This window comes from Henckelia pumila, chromosome 2 (assembly GCF_033568475.1).
Source record: "Henckelia pumila isolate YLH828 chromosome 2, ASM3356847v2, whole genome shotgun sequence".
NCBI lineage: Eukaryota > Viridiplantae > Streptophyta > Magnoliopsida > Lamiales > Gesneriaceae > Henckelia > Henckelia pumila.
This window is the reverse complement of record NC_133121.1, coordinates 110,953,249-110,972,182: the sequence shown is the minus strand read 5'-3', so window position 1 is coordinate 110,972,182 and position 18,934 is coordinate 110,953,249. Positions and strand designations below refer to the sequence as shown.

Genomic DNA, 18,934 nt, shown 5'->3' with positions numbered 1-18,934 from the left:
TTATGTTGAGATTTAGCACAATCATTTCCGCTCATGTTTTATTATTTTGGATTGTTAGTATATGCATGGATTTTAGATTTAAGTATTTATTTTCTAGGATGCATGGATTTTTGTGTAGGAAGTATAAATTAGAAATTTTATTATGATATTTTTATGAATTATTAATTAGTAATTAATTTTAAGTATTTTAATTTAATGCGTAAACTTTTATTGTATTTTTTTTTTGTATTTTAAATTAAGTAAAGTTATTTTTAAGTATGATATGTATATATATATGTATGGGCATATATATTTATATTCATTATTTTATTATCAGAGAGTTTAAAAAAAAATACAGTAGAAATTTTAGGATGTTTCATTTGTTGTAACGACCCACTATATCAAGACGGGTCTTTTCAGCGTGCTTATGTCCTCACTCACACGCACCCTGAGAAACTTCCCAGGGGGTCACCCATCCTATAATTTCCCCAAGTCAAGCACGCTTAACTTTGAAGTTCTTATATGATGAGCTCCCGAAAAAAAAATGCACCTTCTTGATATGAGTAGTACATATGAAATATTTTAAGCTCTCCTCAACTATGTAGTCTCATACCTACACAGTCTCAGAATCCCTCTCATTTCGGCAGGATCGGTTCATTCATGTCTCCCTCCGCCTAGAAGCCTGCCAGGAGCCGCTCATTGTCCGTGCAACCTCATGGCACCGGCGATCACTCCCTGCCTCCTCAGCCCCAGGCGTCACATGCCCACCAGCTTCCGCTTGGTTCGTCCCCGAACCATATCGTACTAAGAGAGGTCGGCTCTGATACCATTTGTAACGACCCACTATATCAAGACGGGTCTTTTCAGCGTGCTTATGTCCCCACTCACACGCACCCTGAGAAACTTTCCAGGGGGTCAACCATCCTATAATTTCCCTAAGTCAAGCACGCTTAACTTTGGAGTTCTTATATGATGAGCTCCCGAAAAGAAGATGCACCTTCTTGATATGAGTAGTACATATGAAATATTTTTAAGCTCTCCTCAACTATGTAGTCCCATACCTACACAGTCTCAGAATTCCTCTCATTCCGGCAGGATCGATTCATTCATGTCTCCCTCTGCCTAGAAGCCTGCCAGGAGCCGCTCATTGTCCGTGCAACCTCATGGCACCGGCGATCACTCCCCGCCTCCTCAGCCCCGGGCGTCACAAGTCGGTTCCAAGGATAAAAATCCTCGAAAAAGAAAAGGCATAGAGAAGCACGATGATCATAAAATAGAAAATGGTGTTCCAGAAGAAACACTTGATGATGAAAATGTTCTGTCAGAACCACAAACTGACGAGAATCGTGAAATCTCTATCAATTATATTAATACTGGAAAAATATGGAACCGAAAATACATAGAAGATATTGATGAGATATTTTCTTATAATGTGGCTTGTGACATCATAAATGAAAATGAGGATTATGAACCAAAATCTTTTGGTGAATGTAAAAACTCGTCATGATTGGGCCAAATGGAAAGATGTCATCCAGGTTGAATTGGTTTCGCTGAATAAACGTAACGTATTCTCCTGTTATGGATGCAATTACGTTTCGATATTTGATTAGTTTGGCAGTGTCTGAAAATCTGGAAATGTGTCTTATGGATGTTGTTACAGCTTACTTATACGGATCACTTGATAGTGATATATACATGAAAATCCCTGAAGGATTTAAGATGCCTGAAGCACAAAGTTCAAAACCCAGAGAATTTTATTCTGTAAAATTGCAAAGATCATTATATGGGTTAAAGCAATCCGGCCGAATGTGGTATAATCGGCTAAGTGAGCACTTGATGAAAAAGGGATATGTAAATGATCCAATATGTCCTTGTGTTTTCATCAAGAAAACAACATCCGGGTGTGTAATTATTGCTGTATATGTTGATGATTTAAACATCATTGGAACGAATAAAGAAATTCAAGAAGTTATGATGTACTTGAAGGAATAATTCGAAATGAAGGATCTTGGAAAAACCAAGTATTGTCTGGGTTTGCAAATCGAACAAAAGGAATGTGGAATTTTTGTTCACCAGACAAATTATACAAAAAAGATACTTAAACGTTTTAATATGGATAAATCAAATCCATTAAGTACTCCAATGGTTGTAAGATCATTAAACATAGAAAAAGATCTATTCCGTTCATGTGAAGATGATGAAGTTATTCTTGGTCCAGAAGTACCATATCTAAGTGTCATTGGTGCCCTTATGTATCTTGCAAATTGCACTAGACCTGATATATCTTTTGCTGTAAATTTATTGGCAAAATTCAGTTCATATCCAACAAAGAGGCACTTGAACGGAATTAAACATATATTCCGTTATCTACGAGGAACAACAGATTTGAGACTTTTGTACTCAAAAGACACCAATCAAAGTATTATTGGTTATGCTGATGTTGGATATTTATCTGATCCACATAAGGCACGTTCCCAAATCGGATATGTATTTACTCGTGGAGGCACCGCAATTTCTTGGCGTTCACAGAAACAAACACTCGTAACAACTTCATCAAATCACGCCGAGATTATTGCATTACATGAAGCAAGTCGTGAATGTGTATAGTTAAAGTCAATGACCAAACATATTCAAATATCGTGTGGATTGACAGTAGACAAGAAGCATGTGACACTATATGAAGATAATGATGCATATATTGCTCAAATGAAATAAGGATACATCAAAAGTGACAGAACCAAATATATTCCCCCAAAATTCTTTGCCTATACTCAAGAGCTTGAGAAGAATAAAGATATTGATATCTGTTACATTCAATCAAGTGAGAACTCATCAGATCTCTTCACAAAGGAACTTCCCATGACGATATTCAGAAAGCATATATACAACATTGGGATGCGCAATCTACGAAATATGTGAAGAATCACTCATGTTAACATGAGGGTGTGTTTACGTGGCTGCACTCTTTTTTCCTTACTATGGTTTTTATCCCACTGGGTTTTTCCTAGTAAGGTTTTTAACGAGGCAGTATAAAACACGTAATGAAGACAATCATCATATCACGATCATCATCACAAGGGGGAGTGTTGAAAATATATTATTATTATTATTATGTTGAATATTGAATATTGAATGTTGAATGCTCAATATTGAGTTGTAAAATATGAAAAATTAGTGTGTGATGATGTAGATGATGATGTATTAATTTTTGGACTAATCTCAAATGTGGATCTATAAATAGGTCTTTATTTGTGATGAAAAATACAATTGAGTTGAGAGAAAAATATTATAAAGTGTAGAGTTTGATATATTTTGAGTTTTGGAGTTTTTACTTTTTTACCATAAATTTTATTTTTTCACAACATATTTCAATTTCTCTCTCTATTTTTTTTATAAAAAAAATATATTATCGAGTTGTCGGGTATGATTCATAGATAAAATACCAAAAGTCAACTGTCCAAGCTTTGAGCCCAACACGGTTCGGACTCCGGACTAATACAGCTTGTTTCTTAGACCGGACCAGGCTCTCGATATATGTATGTATATATGGTATAAAGTATTGGGATTGGATATTTTTAATATTTTATCTTATCCATCCATTCGGCTTGTACTCCATAAATAATAATAATAATAATAATAGTACTTATTGTATATTTATATCTCCCTATATATAAAGAATCTCCCCCTTAGACACCATCTTTTAAATTGTTGAAATTGCCCTTATGTAATAAAAATATTATAATTTTATTTTTATTTGTTTTTTTTATATTTCAAATTTTCATATTTTTCTCAACTAAACATTGTAGATAAGATAAATTGATAAAAAAAAAATTAAATTTATTTTTATATTATTTTATAAATGTAAAAAAATAAATTTAAATATTATTTAAAAAATAATATTTATATATAACATACAATATTAAATATATTGCATGATTTTATATACACGCAACGTATGTGCCATTATGCTAATTATTTATTATATTTTTGTATTAACTTAATACGATAGCCCATTCGCCCACTTGTCAATTTTCACTTTTTTAACTTTCCGTCGTCAATAAAAAATAATTCCCAGACGGAGATCATTCTCATTTATTTGCCAGCACGACCAGCCCATTCTTGAATCTTTTAACAACTTTTTTACTTATTATTAAAAGACAGTTTTTTAAAAGTTGATTTAAAATTCTAAACATAGCTTAAACAAAAGATCAATCAAAATTAAAAATAAAACATTGATTTTGAAACACACAATTGACATTAAATAACATTTAAACAAATCTATGTTTAAGTATTGTCATGTATTTTGTTTGATTTTTTAGTTTACAAAGTATAAAATAAATAATTATGTCTGGTTTAAAATTGTTGAGCTTTTCTTGACTACTCTAATTTGTCAATGGCTTTGTGGCGGTGTGAGAATATTTGGAACAACTCTGCAGTCTGCAAGTCACAAGTCAAATACTTCAACCTTTATATCTTAAAATATATATATATATATATATATATATAAGGTTTAAATCGATGAAATCTTTAATGGATTGAAGTAGCGGGTGCATCATTATTCATATTATCGGTAAAATTTCCAAGCAAAAATGGATAAGAGAGGCAAATTTCGATTTTGACAACCCATCACTTTATAACCAAGATTTGTACTTTGTTCATCTGCTTTTAATGGAAAGTGGAATGGCATTGAAAGACAAGGAGAGGAATTACGATGTTGTTGTGGAGATTCAGAATCCGGGCACTGAAGAAACTTCAAGAAAAAGTACCGATTTTCGAGGAAATGGTGTTTCTGGGTCCAAGGAGGATTTGCCTGGAGTAGAAAAGAATTTAGTTAAGCCACCACTTGGACCTGTTATCAGGCAAAGATCTCTTGCAAAATCAGCTTATTCTAAGCCCAAGTCGAGAATAGTGGAGCCTCCATATCCAATCAACCCGAAGCCAGTTGAAGATACTGCTCCTCCAGCAAAGTCACCTCTCATACTTTCGCCGAAAGTTGCTTCGCCTTCTGTAAAAGTTAATCCCGGCACTCCGAAAACATCAGCTCCCATCACACCAAAAACGCCTCTAATGGCGTCCGCTGAAGGAGATGATGACGAGGATGAAGATGGTAAGGTATATGAAGTTGAAGCCTTTAAGAATCTCAAAGCTAAGCGTGGTAAGAAAGTGAAATTCTTGATTCTGATTGAGTGGATCGCTTTTGTGTCACTAGTGTCTGTTTTAGTTACGAGCTTAACCGTTGACAAGTTAAAGGGCTATGAAATCTGGGGTTTGAAATTGTGGAGATGGTGTGTTTTGGTATCGGTGATCTTTTGTGGTCGTTTGTTCACGGGCTGGGTTACCAATACTCTTGTTTTCTTGATTGAAAAGAACTTTTTGCTCAAGAAAAAGGTTCTGTACTTTGTTTTTGCCTTGAAAAAGAGTTTCCGTGTTGTGATTTGGTTGGCCTTGATTCTTTTAGCTTGGGGATTGTTGTTTAATCGCGGAGTTAAAAGATCAGATGATGCTACTAAGATTCTAAATCATATAACTAGAGGCATTGTGTCTACTCTGGTTGGGGCCGTTCTGTGGATGGGGAAGACCCTTTTTGTAAAGTTGGTGGCTTCGTCTTTTCATGTTAGAACATACTTTGATAGGATTCAAGAATCTATATTTCATCAGTACATTCTTGAGGCCCTTTCGCGTGCTCCAACAGTTGAAAGTGCTTTGAGTAATGATCATTCAAGGCTTAGCAGTCAATTGAGTTTCAACAGTGTGAAAACTGGAAAACAACAGAAGGGGGAGGTGATTAATGTGGATAAACTTTACAAGGTTAGGCGGGAGAAGGTCTCGGCTTGGACAATGGGAGGGTTGATTAATGTTATTAGGAATTCAGGATTGACAACTGTCTCTGAGGTAATTGATGACAGTGTAGATGAAGAACATGGAGAACCGAAAGAAATTACGAGTGAGGTCGAGGCAAAGGCTGCAGCTAAGCGAATATTTAGAAATGTTGCAAAACATGGCCACAAGTAAGAATTCAAGTCTTTGATTAACTTGGCTTCTTTGAATCTGATAATTTTTTTGCGCAAATGTGTGAATTAATATCGTGCTATGGTTTAGGTATATTGAACAGGATGATCTTTTACTTTTCATGCCTAAAGAAGAAGTTGACAATGCATTTCCACTCTTTGAAGGAGCTGCAGAAACAGGGAGGATTACCAAATCATCCTTCAGAAATTGGGCGGTAAGACTCTTTCTTTTATCTTTCATTCTGCATTCTTACAGAGAGAAAAATTACATTTTTTTTGGGTTTGAGTTCGCATGGAATGATCTGATTTCGGTGGACGAATTTGAAACTTAGATTTCGAATTACACCTATATTTTGCTTATTCGAAATATTCAATCTAAGTGCAACCTTTAATTAATCCCCATCAATTGGATGCTTTTGAACAACATAAGAACTCGCAACCAAAAAATACAAAATAGTTCTATGGCAGTTTCCAAGTTGGCTGGAGCTTGTTTTGAGGATTATTTTCATCTGTCTGCAGGTAAAGGCCTATAACGAACGGAAATGCTTAGCAGTCACCCTAAAGGATGCCAAAACAGCTATAGAGGAGCTTAATAAGATTGCTTCAGGAATTATACTTCTTGTGATAATCATAGTCTGGTTACTTCTGATGGAAATCACAACCAACAAAGTCTTGATCTTTATTTCATCTCAGATGTTGCTTGTTGTATTCATGTTTGGTAACACAGCTAAAATGGTTTTTGAAGCCATCATATTCGTGTTTGTGATGCACCCTTTTGATGTCGGTGATCGCTGTGTCGTTGATGGCGTGCAGGTACCTCTCTTTGGATATGTGTATACATGTAAAGACATTTCGGTCGATTTAATACCATCATATTAAATTTCTTTTCTTGAAAATTCCGCAGATGGTGGTCGATGAGATGAACATTTTGACCACGATATTTCTGAAACCTGACAATGAAAAGATATACTATCCTAATTCAGTATTGGCCACCAAACCAATCAGCAATTTTAATCGGAGTCCAGAAATGGGTGATGCAGTGGAGTTTGCTGTTGATTTTTCCACTTCAGTAGAGAAAATAGCAGATATGAAGGCTAAAGTAAAAGCGTATGTCTACTCAAATCTTTTCACCTATGTATATATGCTTCAAATGGTGCATCATGATAATGGATAAATCTGTGTTGGCTTTCTTTGAAAATTTGAGAAGGGTTTGTTTTCTCTTTAGTGAATCTAGTTTTCGAACAACATAAATTCAATTCCATAGAACATGTTACCTTATTCTTGACAAGACAATACGAGTTATACTTTCTGTTCTTCATCCTAACCATGATATTGTTTCATAATTTCTTTTGTTCCTTTTCTTGCAACGATATTACAGTTCCCCTGCGTCAGTCACCGAATTGTTTGTGGCTTTTGATCTTCAGATACCTGGAGAGTAAGCCTCAACAGTGGCGTCCCAATCACAGCGTGCAGCTTAAAGAAATTGTCGATGTTCACAAGATGAACATGGCACTATATGTTAATCATACTATGAACTTTCAGAATTCCGGAGAAAGGGGCGACCGCAAATCTGATCTCGTTTTTGAACTCAAGAGAATATTCGAGGAGGTCGGTATTACGTACAGACTTCTACCTCAGGTAGTGCAGATCAGCTATGTCTAAGCAGCAACGGCAACACTAAACATTATTTATACAGAGAGGAAATTTGATGGTTGGATGTAGAACATGGTCTTGTATATTGGTCTATTTTTTCCATTTTCTTTTCTTAATCTTCACGTTTTAACCTGTATATTTTGACTTCATGAAACATGTTTTTGCGCATATGATGTAACTGGAAAAGTAGCTAACACCAATAAATGACTGTAGTTGAGTACTATATCTTTGTGCTAATTTAATTGCATGTTATTGTTTTACATCTTGTTGATTGTAGACTTGTAGCATGTAAGGCGCCAAAACGAGAAAAATATAAAGGAAATTAAATAATGATAATAATTTTTAAATTTTAAGATTCAAAATAAAAATAATATAATAAAGAAATGCATTTAATTAAATTATTAACTAGATTGATTTTTTATTATTAAATAAATAAATAAATAACGTAAACATTTTTTTAACATACACTATATTTACTATATTCAAAATTAAATAATTTTTCTATCTTAAAAAAATGTAAATAAGTTTTAAAAAAATATTTGGATAAATTTTTTTCTTTAATTATAAAATGAAAGAATAAATTTATTAAAAAAATAAAGGATGTTTCATTATTATTTTATTTAAAAATTAATGAAGAACACTTACTTGTCGAGTTATGCATAAAATATTTGAAAATAAGTTGAGATGTTTTTAATCAATTTCGAAAGAATGGTTGCATAAAAAAATAGATTTATAATGAAGAAGGGAGAAGTCACAGTATAGCACGTGAAAAATAAAGTTATTTAATTATTTTCGATTATGTGGAGATTGAATCAAAAGTTAAAAAATGGTAGAGGGAAACATAAACTTTACTTTTCCATCGTAATCCCATAATATGCACGCTTTTAGCCCTGAATCAACTCACTTAGGAGTTAGGGATGACAACTTTCCCCGCGGGTTTGAGTACCCGCGGGAAAAACCCGAAACGGAACGGGTTTGAAAGGTGTTATCGGATTTGAGTTTGGGTTCGGGTTTGGGGATTTTTTAAAATCCCCTAAGTTGATTGGGGTGGGTATGGGGATGCTATCCCCATTCCCGAACTCTCCTCGATAGACCCGATAATAAAAATAAATTAATAATAATAATTTCAATAATATTTAAAATTTAGTTTTAAAACGAAATTATTTCTAATATTTCATTCTTTCATTTGTAATATACTAATATTTATTATTTATTTTGTATTAATTATTAGATTCTACAGTTTTCAATGATCAAATGTTTGACAATGATTCTGATATAGATGTAAGTAATAAGTTTTTTTGTCATTGTATTAAAGTATTTTAAATTTATATATATATATATATATATATATATATATTTCTCTGTCTTATAATTATTACGAGCTGGAGTCACACACTAGCAGCTAAATTGAGTGATGTGATGTGATATAATAGAGAAAAAAATAATTTTATGAAGCATTGAGTGTTGTGACATAATAGAGAAGAAAGTAATTTCATGATGGTGATGCTAGTTATGAATTTTATCTTTCCTGTTTATTGAATCATGAATTATTAATGTTATGTTTATATTGTTTAAGTAATATTAGTGTTTTTGTTATTATGTATGTCATTGAATTTTTATATCTTCAACAGTTGCATCTTTTTTTTGAACTACATGCATTGAGTTTTTTATTTTAGTGTAATATTAGTGTTTTGTTATAATTTACATTTTTTTTCTTTCTATTTTTGAGAATAATTGAAATTTGAATATTTCAAACGGGGGCGGGGACGGAGATTTAATCCCCACGACTTCGGGGATCAACCCCCATCCCCGCCCCATTTTCATCTCTATAGTGGGGATGGGGACGGGGATGTGGGTTTAATCCCCGTGGGTTTGAGTTCGGGGATTCTCCGATTACGTTGAACCGGGATAAGAACGGGATGAGGGTGTGTTTTAGTTTCGGGGACAGGGATGAGTATTTTCCCCTAATTAATTCTCCGAATTCTTCCCCAATTACTTCCCCTATTTTGGAAAGTATTTATTTATTTTTGGAATATGCCCAAATATACAATTTTTATAAAGATCTCTTGCCTTTATTGAGTAACGCTAACTCGCCAAGTAATTTAAGATAAGATATTAAGATATGTCCATACATACATATATATATATATGAGTTTATTATTGTATTTTTTTTAAAAAAAAAGGGCCCCCATTTTAGCCGGGCCTGAGGCAGCTGCATCTTGGGCCTCATAGTCCCATCTTGGTAGCAAGAATGAATTTGGAAGAAGCCCACGGCATAGGCGAGTTGGTAAGACCTGAGGTGATGCGAAAAAATTTTTTCCAGCGTTGCGGGTTCGATCCTCGTGTGGAGCATATTTCCTGCTGAAATATTGTGGGGGTATGCTCTGGGGGTTGGTCATGTTGCTCCCTCCCTCAGGTCCCTGCCGCTCGTGCACATCCCTCGATTTAACCCCCACATGAGCCAATGAGCCTCTAACTTATGTGAGCAGTGAGATGGAGTCTCCTTCGGGGTCAACCCTTTTTTAAAGAATGAATTTGGAAGAATTAAGTCGGATCCAATTAGATTCCGTAGTTTATAGTCAGAATCAAGCCCAATACACAATTATGTCGGTATACCAATTAAAACTGACCCAAAAATTTATATTAAATTTTGAAGGCCTTTGTTTCTTCTAATGTTCAATATTTTTTAAAAGCCTTTAATTTAATTTAATTATAAAACAGTAATAATTAATAAATATTAATAAACACATTTCTAATTTTCTAGCACATTTATTTTAATTTTATATCGTCTAATTTGAAAAAAAAAAGTTAATAATTATGATTTGATTCCAATTCAACTAATCCGTGATTAAATTGAAATCTTGAAGAGAATTAAGTCAAATCACAGAACATCTCTAAAGCATTGTTTAAAAACTATATTTGGAAAATATTTTTTTAAAAATATTTTACAAAAATTGTATACAAACACATATTTTAAATTTTTTACTTATAAAATGCTAAAAATATTTTAAAATCACGTGCTCACTGCTCAAACAAAACTTAAATATTTTAATTCTATCAGTTTGGACTAAATTAATTCTCATCCCGGATCAGGCTCTCAATATTATTGTGCGGTATAAAGTACTCAGAATTGGATATTTATTTTCTTATACATCCATTGTGGCCATTGGGCTTGTACTCCATAAATAATAATAAGCACTCATTATTTATTATATTTTTTTAAAGGTAAAACTTATAATATTATTATGAATGAGTTAATCGTTCATTATAAGATTGATCAACTAAAAAGAAAAATTTTCAAACTCCCACAAGAAGAGAGAGGGGGAAGAAATAGTAAAAAAAAAAAAGCGATATTATGCACAATAATATTAACCGTTCTTGTATTTTTTTTTATTATACTTAATACGATAGCACATTTACCCACTTGTCTATTTTAATTCTACGACCCTTTAATAAAAAAAATTAGCGTATTATTGCACGTTTGCATGTGAAACAATATTTTTATAACAAAATTATATTTTAATTAAAATTATCAAATAAAAAATAATATATTATATATTAAATATAAAAATTTGGATGGAAAATGGGAGAAATAACTGAATGAAAAAAAAAATGAAAAAAATGAAGATAGTTGAGGGAAGCTATTTGTGGTGTGTTTTTTAATTTATTTATATTTTTATGACATACCAAAAGATTTACTAAACATCTTTTACATAGAATACTAATAGCTAATTGCTAAGGATATCATTCTCATTTATTTGCTGACACCCATTCTCGAATCTTTTGAATATTTTTTTTAATGTATTATTAAAAGATAGTTTTTAAAAGTTGATTTATAACAACCTCTAAAAATAAGTGATTATGAAGATTGCAAACTACCTTAAAATTCTAAAGATAACTTAAACAAAAAGATCAATCAAAAGTAAAAATAAAATATTGATTTTGAAACACACAATACATTGACATTAAATAACATTTAAACAAATCTATATTTAAATATTGCCATGCATTTGCTTGATTTTTTAGTTTGCGAAGTATAAAATACTCCAAATAATTATGTCTGGTTTAAAATTGTTGAGCTTTTCTTGACCCCTCTAATTAATTTGCCAATGGTTTTGTGGCGGTGTGAGAAAATTTGGAACAACTCTGCAAGTGACAAGTCAAATATTTCAACATTTATATCTTAATATATATATATATATATATTTCAATTTAATTAGAAACACAAGTTTAAGATTTAAATCGATGGAATTTTTAATGGATTGAAGTAGCGAGGTGCATCTGGATTCATACCATCGGGAAAATTTTCAAGCAGAAATGGAGAAGATAGGCAAATTTCGATTTTGACAACCAAGATTTGTACTTCGTTCATCTGCTTTTCATGGAAAGGAAAGACAAGGAGCGGAATTACGATGTTGTTGTGGAGCTTAAGAATCCGGGCACTGAAGAAAATTCAAGAAAAAGTCCCGATTTTCGAGGAAATGGTGTTTCTGGGTTCAAGGAGGATTTGTCTGGAGTACAAAAGAATGGAGGTCCTATAGCATCGGTTTTGAAGAACCGCTTCCACTAAACATGTATAGAAGCGGTTTACCACTGATGCTAAAGGGTATTCCCGAATTAAAACGCAAGGCTCACGCATCTGATATGTTTTACAGAATCCCAAATCTTTCTCGACCCACCATCAGAGCACACTGGCGCCATTGAATCATCCAACCTCTTCTTTCATCTCAAATCACATTTTCTTTTCGTTTTGAAGGTAATTTCCTTAGTTTTTACAGGTCAAGAATCTATTGTTATGTTAATTGTGGCTCACGCATCTGATATGTTTTACAGAATCCCCCCAAATCTTTCTACACGCACCATCAGAGATCACTGCGCCCGCGCCCTAGAATCGTCCAACCTCTTCTTTCATCTCAAATCACATTTTCTTTTCGTTAATCTATTGTTATGTTAATGAGGGCTCACGCATCTGATATGTTTTGCAGAATCCCAAATCTTTCTGGACGCACGCCCACGCCCTAGAATCATCCAACCTCTTCTTTAATCTCAAATCACATTTTCTTTTCGTTTTAAAGGTAATTTCCTTAGTTTTTACTGGTCAATAATCTATTGTTTTGTTAATGATATTGAAATTCTTGCCGGTTCAGTTGTGTTGGGGCGATTGATTAGTAATGTTTTTCTATGAATCCTCTGTTTGTATTATATCATGTTCCAAGTTGAAATTTTAGAAAGAATTTGTGCTTGTATAATCTTGTTTGAAGTGCAAAATTTGAGAGTTATGATTGAAAAGTGTGGTATGTGTATTGATATGTGAGATTTAGGATATAAGTGTAAATTTATGTGATCTCTTGTAGATTTAATATTATTTTACGACCTACATATGAATACCGTGAACATAACAGCAACTTGAGAATTATGGCAGTATATTCATATTTGTTAAGATCAATAATCTTTCATCATTTGTATCGATCTGGTTTTTTGCTGGTTATCAAAGTTTCATTCTTTCTTATAGTCAATGTAGCTTTTAAATCGTACATCTATGACGTGGAAACAAACTTTGGCGAACTTGGTTAACTACTTTGTTTCTGCGTTTAATCTTTGTATTTTTTCTTGTTAAGTTATTTGTATTTTTTCCCAGTTTAAATGTTTTATTTTGTTTATTACAGTCCTCTTTGGTGATATTAAGTTTCATTTCATATCATTTTTTCCAATGCCAATGATTATTACAGTCCTCTTTACTGATTTTTTTCCCAAATTTTTCTCGACAGGGCGCTAGAATCATCCAACCTCTTCTTTTATCTCAAATCACATTTTCTTTTTGTTTTGAAGGTAATTTCCTTAGTTTTTACTGGTCAATAATCTATTATTTTGTTAATGATATTGAAATTCTTGCCGGTTCAGTTGTGTTGGGGCGATTGATTAGTAATGTTTTTCTATGAATCCTCTGTTTGTATTATATCATGTTTCCAAGTTGAAATTTGAGAAAGAATTTGTGCTTGATTAATCTTGTTTGAAGTGCAAAATTTGAGAGTTATGATTGAAAAGTGTGGTGTGTGTATTGATATGTGAGATATAGGATATAAGTGTAAATTTATGTGTTCTCTTGTATTTGTTGAATTCTAATATGCAGACGTTATTAGGTGATGTAAATAGCCTTGATGTTGAGTTGCTTAGAGACTACGTAGAGGGATCAATAATTGATGTTATTCCCATTGTTAACAATGAAACTGATGATGAAAATATTGGTTGATTTTTTTGTTTTCTTCATGGTATCGAAACTATCTTTCATGGTATTTATTTATTTAATAAATTTTTCTTGTCGATTTTACTAGTTTTCCCATTGTTATTGGTTTTTAAAATGTGAGGAACAGAGCATTTGTTTGCAGAATTGAAGTGTGCGGTGTTTGTTTTTTGCATTTTTTAGTCCTCTCTTCATGGTCTTCTGTGGGTGGGTTCTTGGCTTCTCTCTGTTACCTCCTCTTCAGTTTTACACGTGGGAAGCTTGCTAATGCATACATTGGTAATTAGAGATGGGGCAATTGTTTTCTGTATCATGTGTGCCTTGAGCTAATGGGATCCATGTTACTGATGCATTATATGAATCATTTTGAAAACAGATATTGTTTGAGCAGATTTTGTTTGAGAATATTGTAAGAATAAATTAGGTTGCGATCGATATTGTGTGAGCACATTTTGGAGATATAATGGGGAAGCAATCAGAAGCTGATATCTTTAGTTTAAAGAGAACAGTTCTGTTTTTCTGTTTTACTATTCTCTTCTCGTGAATTGCTGAAAATGAGTGTTTCTCTTCTTATTTTATTTCATCTCTTCAATTTTGTGATGAGGATCTATGAATGGTGTATGAAATCTGATTGGATTGGCTTACAAATCTTATTTTCCTGTACATTTTTATGATATCCTTGTTGCAATGTTCTCCATGTTTGGGAGGATATAAAATGGTATTCAGTGGACTTCATTAAAAAAAAACTCTATAAACAATTGACAGCCTACTATCATGATTATGTACTATATTTTTGTCTCTCAGATGTCAAACGCTATCTGCTCGTTGACCTTGAACTCTGTTAAGGAGTCGAATATTCCGAGCAAGAAAGAGATCGATGTTACCATCAATTCAAACTCTAGCGAAGAATCTCGACGGGTTGTTACTGATTTATGCCAACGCAGCACAGTCCTGAGTTTGACGAAGAAGAAAACTTCAACACCAACCTGGTCAGCTGTGCTCACCTTCTCGGTTGGATTTTTAGTCGCTTGTTGGTGTACCAGTGCTTGCGTTTCAACGCAAGAGGCTATAACAGATGCTGTTGGTGCTTGAGGCAGCAAAGTCTGTTAAAGATATGACTCTGGCTTTTACGTCAATGAGTAGATAAAATAGATAAAACAGTTGATTGCTTAATTGTTTCATCATTATGTAAAATGTTGTTATTGGAGAATACTGTTCTAAATACTGTAGTGCTTAAAGTTTTGAATGCCCTCACTTGGATTTTTAACGTTCTTTGGATTTTTTATTTTTAGTTTTTGGTGCTTTGAAAAGGTGAAACTGCTCTGTTTCGTCATTTGTTTATGAATGGGCGTGATTTGTGTGGTAACTTAATGTCACTTGAATTTTTTGGCTCTTCATTTAGATGAATAAAATGGCGCTATTGGCTAAGCCTATAAATTTTTTTGGGCCAATAACGACCCGCGATTGCGAATATTTAGCACGCTAACTCTTCATTGGTTAAAGTAAAATATTCCAACGATGAAATTGCCTACTTATAATCGATGAATTCGGGATTTATCAATGTGGAAACTCAACAGATTTTTCTACATTATATCATAAATGATAAAACAAATCAAATTACAGAACACCCAAATTACATCAACCTAACTTACCTAACAACACTTGCTGATAAATATATAAAAAAAAAATTGAGAACTAAGAGACACGAACTTTGAGCAAATGTTAAAAAAAAATCTCATAATCAATAAATATATATTGGAGTGTGAATAAATAAATAATTATCACACACACATATATGTATATATATGTTTTTTGTATAGCAATAAAATTTTAAAAATTTTGAGGTACAAACAGATCCGTCACTACTAGCGAAATCAAATTTTAACTTAATAAAAATTTATTTTTAAACCATTTTACACTTTTTAAATTTTAATTTAAAGTATAGAAAATATTGTTATTTTTACTAATTTTTGTAGATATTTTTCAATACAAAAATAATGATTGAAAATAAAATTTTAGAAATTTAGTTTTCAGTTTATGGGAGATGTTCAAGATTAATTTAAGTACAATAAGCCTATTAAATTAAGTACAATAGATCTATTAAACCATTTAAAAATAATAAATAAAATTTAAATTAAAGGATTTAAGCACAATAGACCTATTAAATTAATTAAGTAGAATAGGCCTATCAAACCATTTAAAAATAATAAATAAAATTGAAAATAAGTACAATAGGCCCATTAAAGCATTTTAAAATAATAAATAAAATTGAATATGAAGGTTGATATCAAGATTTGAAGTTTTGAACCTCAGTTCTTACAAAAAATCACCATTACCTTACTAGCTAGGATAAATCATCATACCTGCAAGTTATGTTAACTGTTTTATTTATATATATTATAAAAAAATTCATATATAATAATAAGAAATTTAAAAAATTTCGGGGGGTCATGGCCCCTTTGGTCATACTATAGATCCGCCCCTGCTGTGTTGGACGTTTTGAAGTTTGAATTTAATATCACTTATTGAATATTTGTAACCACCAAGTATGAGTAATTATGATTTTTTTAAAAAAAAAATTGTTAAGAAAAAAAATCAATTATTGTATATCTATTCTATATTATAATGCATAAGGGTGCTAGAGTAACCGTTTTTGGTCATTTTAATGTTTGTACCAAATTACCCCTATCAACATATAACTACCCACTTTCTCACATTCTTCTCCATGTTATTTTTTTAACCACCTATTTTGTAATAATAAAAAATAAATCATGATAATATATATATGTATGTAAATACATAATATTATATATTATATCACACGCAAAACGTGTGCATGGATGCTAGTTTTTAGAGATTGTAAACACTACTTCATTTTGGTTTTTTGGGACGGCGTTAGAGCTTAATGATTTTTCATAGTTAGATCTCACCTATATTTTCCAAAAAACACAAATAAAAATATCCGCATTTCTAAGCAAAATCAACAATAATAAAACTGTCCGTGGGATGATTTTGTTTGGACATCTCTAGTTTCAACCTTAGCATTGGACTTACACGATGGAGTATGAGGATAGCTTACGTTAACCATCTTTCCATGAATCTTCCAAGCTGGATCGAGGGTTTCAAGTGGAGAGGAAAATGACTCCATATACTAGAATTTAAAGGTCATCTTTAACCCATTACATTATTTTGATGTAATACTAACGTCAAAATAGCGTAATTTATGCATCAAATTCAAAACTCATATCCAATTTATTAACTCTAAATTTTACATTGAAAGGAATTTTTTCGCAATATTTTCTATTATTTTATCCACAACTAATTTATTTCACAAAAAATTATTAAACACCATAATTAAAATATCACTAGTACCTAAAATAATTCTATATAGATATTAATTAGAAATATTAGTAAATTAAAATTTTAAATTAAATCTATTTTACAAGATATTTTCTTTGAAATTTTAAATTTTAAATTATTACTTAAATACTTAAACTTATTAATTAATTGAATATTCTATATTAAATGCATAAGGGTGCTAGAGTAACCGTTTTTGGTCATTTTAATGTTTGTACCAAATTACCCATATCAACATATAACTACCCACTTTCTCACATTCTTCTCCATGTTATTTTTTTAACCACCTATTTTGAAATAATAAAAAATAAATCATGATAATATATATATGTATGTAAATACATAATATTATATATTATATCACACGCAAAGCGTGTGCATGGATGCTAGTTTTTAGAGATTGTAAACACTACTTCATTTTGGTTTTTTGGGACGGCGTTAGAGCTTGATGATTTTCCATAGTTAGATCTCACCTACATTTTCCAAAAAACACAAATAAAAATATCCGCATTTCTAAGCAAAATCAACAATAATAAAACTGTCCGTGGGATGATTTTGTTTGGACATCTCTAGTTTCAACCTTAGCATTGGACTTACACGATGGAGTATGAGGATAGCTTACGTTAACCATCTTTCCATGAATCTTCCAAGCTGGATCGAGGGTTTCAAGTGAAGAGGAAAATGACTCCATATACTAGAATTTAAAGGTCATCTTCAACCCATTACATTATTTTGATGTAATATTAACGTCAAAATAGCGTAATTTATGCACCAAATTCAAAACTCATCCAATTTATTAACTCTAAATTTTACACTGAAAGGAATTTTTTCGCAATATTTTCTATTATTTTATCCACAACTAATTTATTTCACAAAAAATTATTAAACACCATAATTAAAATATCACTAGTACCTAAAATAATTTCTATATAGATATTAATTATAAATATTAGTAAATTAAAATTTTAAATTAAATCTATTTTACAAGATATTTTCTTTGAAATTTTAAATTTTAAATTATTACTTAAATACTTAAACTTATTAATTAATTGAATGTAAATAATTAAATATTAAAAAAATTAAAATCACACATAAAGATAATCTGAATAAATCAAAACTAGTTTATTATTGAATAATTTTTTTAAAAAATAAATATGTACAAATTTACATAATAATATAATCAAATTATTAATAAAGAATCTTAATTTGTTACAAATCCCACCACCAAGAATAGCATTGGGTTGGAGCTATCATTCAGGATTTGAGAAGCCCTTGAGACATTTTCCTCTTAAGAAAAATGAACATTCACATTTTTCAGCAAGTGGTGTACAAATATACGGGAAAAAGTACATGTGTTAAAGATCTGAAATCACCAGTTATTACACCAAAATTTTCGGGTTATTTGCAATGTCACTTTCACGAGGGGTTATTTTCAACATCAAGATTTCACATACATGCATGCAATTTCCTTATATAGTGATCGAGAAGCAATTATCATACAGTAGTCAGTATGTTCTATCAAATATTGTCATGTATGAGTATTGTGCAAGGGCGTACCAAGAAAAAATAATAATAAGAAGAATTGAGACAAATATTAATGAAAATTTTAAGGTTTGAATTATATTCGATCTCGAGTTTGATACTGTAAACAAAATGAACGGAGACTTTCTTTCAAAACTTTAGATATCAGTTAGTT

The 18,934-nt window shown here is 31.6% G+C and overlaps 1 protein-coding gene and 1 long non-coding RNA gene across 3 annotated transcripts; both read left to right on the top strand.

The window, feature by feature from the left end:
• The first annotated feature begins 4,485 nt into the window (after positions 1 to 4,485).
• LOC140882247 (mechanosensitive ion channel protein 10-like) lies at positions 4,486 to 7,868 on the top strand. 2 transcript variants are annotated; one of them, XM_073288117.1, is made up of 5 exons: positions 4,486 to 5,987; positions 6,079 to 6,202; positions 6,507 to 6,800; positions 6,892 to 7,094; positions 7,366 to 7,562. In XM_073288117.1, exons 1-5 carry the CDS (start codon positions 4,648 to 4,650, stop codon positions 7,424 to 7,426), a joined length of 2,022 nt encoding a protein of 673 aa, XP_073144218.1. In that variant the 5' UTR covers positions 4,486 to 4,647; the 3' UTR covers positions 7,427 to 7,562. The 2 variants fall into 2 exon arrangements, with proteins under 2 accessions (XP_073144218.1, XP_073144217.1); XM_073288116.1 differs by having other exon boundaries at positions 4,487 to 5,987; positions 7,412 to 7,868.
• A 3,944-nt stretch (positions 7,869 to 11,812) lies between these two features.
• Positions 11,813 to 15,189, top strand: LOC140883720 (uncharacterized). Its single transcript, XR_012150449.1, has 4 exons — positions 11,813 to 12,396; positions 12,474 to 12,715; positions 13,409 to 13,469; positions 14,686 to 15,189. It is a non-coding gene; the product is annotated as an uncharacterized lncRNA (long non-coding RNA).
• The last annotated feature ends 3,745 nt before the right edge of the window (positions 15,190 to 18,934 follow it).

Excerpts from the sequence above, each read along its gene's own strand:
- LOC140882247 (XM_073288116.1), top strand. The coding sequence starts at position 4,648 with ATGGAAAGTGGAATGGCATTGAAAGACAAGGAGAGGAATTACGATGTT. Across the intron at positions 6,801-6,891 it reads GTGTCGTTGATGGCGTGCAG|ATGGTGGTCGATGAGATGAA; the intron begins GTACCTCTCTTT and ends AAAATTCCGCAG. Across the intron at positions 7,095-7,411 it reads ATGAAGGCTAAAGTAAAAGC|ATACCTGGAGAGTAAGCCTC; the intron begins GTATGTCTACTC and ends TTTGATCTTCAG.